General features: G+C 48.6%; 1 protein-coding gene across 1 annotated transcript in view; it reads right to left on the bottom strand.

Moving 5' to 3' along the window:
* Positions 1–1,425: 1,425 nt before the first annotated feature.
* The window catches only part of LOC100953671 (A disintegrin and metalloproteinase with thrombospondin motifs 3-like), a gene marked incomplete at its 3' end in the record, with an annotated part of 204,915 nt that continues 203,787 nt past the window's right edge, over positions 1,426–2,553 (bottom strand). Inside the window, exon 5 of the mRNA XM_012805323.2 lies at positions 1,426–1,625. Coding sequence (XP_012660777.1) covers positions 1,426–1,625 — 200 coding nt within the window. The remainder of the gene's footprint in view (positions 1,626–2,553) is intronic.

Genomic DNA, 2,553 nt, shown 5'->3' with positions numbered 1-2,553 from the left:
ACATTCTGCTAATTTTTGAAATTTTTATAAGAATGTGGTCTCTTCTGTGTCATCCAGGCTGGTGTTGAACTCTTGGGCTCAAGTGTGCCTCCTGCCTCAGCCTCCTAACATGCTGGGGTCACAGGCATGAGCCACTGTGCCCCGCCGTGTTTGAATTTCTATGTTATTTTCAAATTCACAGAGATATGGTATATACATAATTTAAAAAACCAATATCTCAATGAAACAAAATATATTTAACAGATAGACTTGAATATTACTATAAATAAAATCATGATTTATGAATTTTAGAATTTTTCTTCTCCATTTTAATTGTTTGAAATCTAATTTTGAGCATGTGGTGGGGGCAGGGAGAAGGTAAAACAACATAGATACTCAAAGGAATTAAAAATTAAAACCCAGGAGCAGAGGTGGTGAGAGAGAAATCAAAGAGTATGCTTTGGTAAAATAAATTTGCAATATCAATTATAATATGTATACTAAAGGGGTGCCTGTGGCTCAAAAGGGTAGGGCCCTGGTCCAGTCCCCATATGCCTAAGGTGGCGGGTTCAAACCCAGCCCCGGCCAAAAACTGAAAAAATAATAATAATAATAATAAATGTATACTAAAGTGGATCAAGGTAAAACAAAGTACTCCAATAATTCAATTACCTTTTAGAAGTATCTTATACATTATCATTTATCGTCAATTGATCTCTGTCAATTCAAAGAAGAAAAAAAAGAACGCCAGTCTGAGGACGTTGACAAATTTTTCCACGTATGATTAAGGGCTCTTTCTGAAGAGCACTCTGGGGAAGGTGGTGCAGCCCTGAGCTAGGGCTCTGTAACTACTAGTGACCATTTGAATTGTAATGTTGACAAAAGCATATCTGTTCCCAAGCTGTTAACACCGTGAACCCACATAGTCCCCAGGCGTAAATAACCCTCTGCGCTGTTGAGATACAGGTGCCGCTGGGCAGAAGGATGTCCCCCTGTCCACAGAGGGCGTGGAGGCCATGAGGGTTTGATCACCCCCAAACAAGAGGGAGATGACAATGTGATAGTAATTCCACATAATTACGGCTTTTCAAATTTATGATTATCCCCTGATGACAATGAAAACCTGGTAACCAACCAAAGAAACTTGTGCTTCAGGCCTCCTTCATTTCAGCATTCTTGTATGTTAAATATGGGAGACCAACTATTTTTTTTTTTTTTGCAGTTTTTGGTTGGGGCTGGGTTTGAACCCCCCACCTCCAGCATATGGGGCCAGCGCCCTACTCCTTGAGCCACAGGTGCCGCCCCACTTTTTAAATATAATACAGTTCTAGGCCCATTTTGGACACCCAGCACAGTCATGCAAGATCTCACACAGGTTTCCATGGGACCCTAACAAAACTGAGAGTGAATTAAAATATCACAAGGCCCGGAAGGGCGGCTACTCACGATGTTCATCAGGGTTAGGAGGTAGTTCTGCACGTGCTCCCTGCCGTGGAAGCGGACCACCGAGTCGTCCACGCCCAGCAGCACCTCGATGTTGTAGTTGCCGTCGGCCACGTGTCTGCGCCTCCGCGCGGCGCTCAGCCTCCGGCCCAGGCTGCTGGAGGCGGCGCCCAGGCCCGCGGGGCCGCCCACGTCCTCCGCGTCTATCCGGAAACAAAAGGAACCCAGGAGTTCAGTTTTCCCAGCGGCCCTTCTAATAACGACCTAGAGAGAAGACTCTTCGCAGGGGCCTGTCACTGCCATCGGCCAGCACTGAGTGGCCTGACACCTGCCTGCGATGGCATTGGGTGAAGCCAGCGGGGAGCCAGGCCAGGGCGAGAGGGCAGGGCAGGCGGGGACACTGGTGCTTCCCAAGGCAGAGGGGCTCGTCCTCAGCCCAGGCGCAGCCCCCTCCTCAGCGTGCACAGCAAGGACAGTGGGGGCACAGGACAGGCTGGGGCTGACTGGGCAGCTGTCCCCTCAGTGCATGTAAAAGCCACCTGTCAGTATGTTTTAGTGTGGTTAATGCACGTCACTACAACTATGGAATGTAGCATTTGTGTCACATGCATTTAAATCACTCCTCTGTCCAATAGCTTTAATTTAGAAATCAAATCACACCATGACTGCACAGCATCTAGTGACATGGTCACTCTGCAAGTGTTCCTCTATTTCTTCTGAGGATGACATTCTACTGAATGCTGGGAGGGAAGAATCGTCACACAAGGTGCGTCACTGAACGCTGTAGCTCTGCCTGTGCTGCCACGGTGGGAGGGCTGGTCATCCCAGTCATGTGTATAGGGACCCTCCATAGCTGACCCCCTCCCTATACTGACCCCCTCCCTGCACTGACCCCCTCCCTATACTGACCCCCACCCTATATTGACCCCCTCCCTATACTGACCCCCACCCTATATTGACCACCTCTCTACACTGACCCCCTTCCTACACTGATCTCCTCCCTATACTGACCCCCACCCTATATTGACCACCTCTCTACACTGACCCCCTCTCTACACTGGCCTCCTCCCTACCCTGACCACCTCCCTACATTGACCCCCTCTCTACACTGACCACCTCCCTACACTGACC

This window comes from Otolemur garnettii, unplaced genomic scaffold (assembly GCF_000181295.1).
Source record: "Otolemur garnettii isolate 467f Iridium unplaced genomic scaffold, OtoGar3 scaffold00039, whole genome shotgun sequence".
In the NCBI taxonomy this organism is placed as follows: Eukaryota; Metazoa; Chordata; class Mammalia; order Primates; family Galagidae; genus Otolemur; species Otolemur garnettii.
Note: the sequence above shows the minus strand (reverse complement) of the source record. Positions and strands in the feature narration are given on the sequence as shown.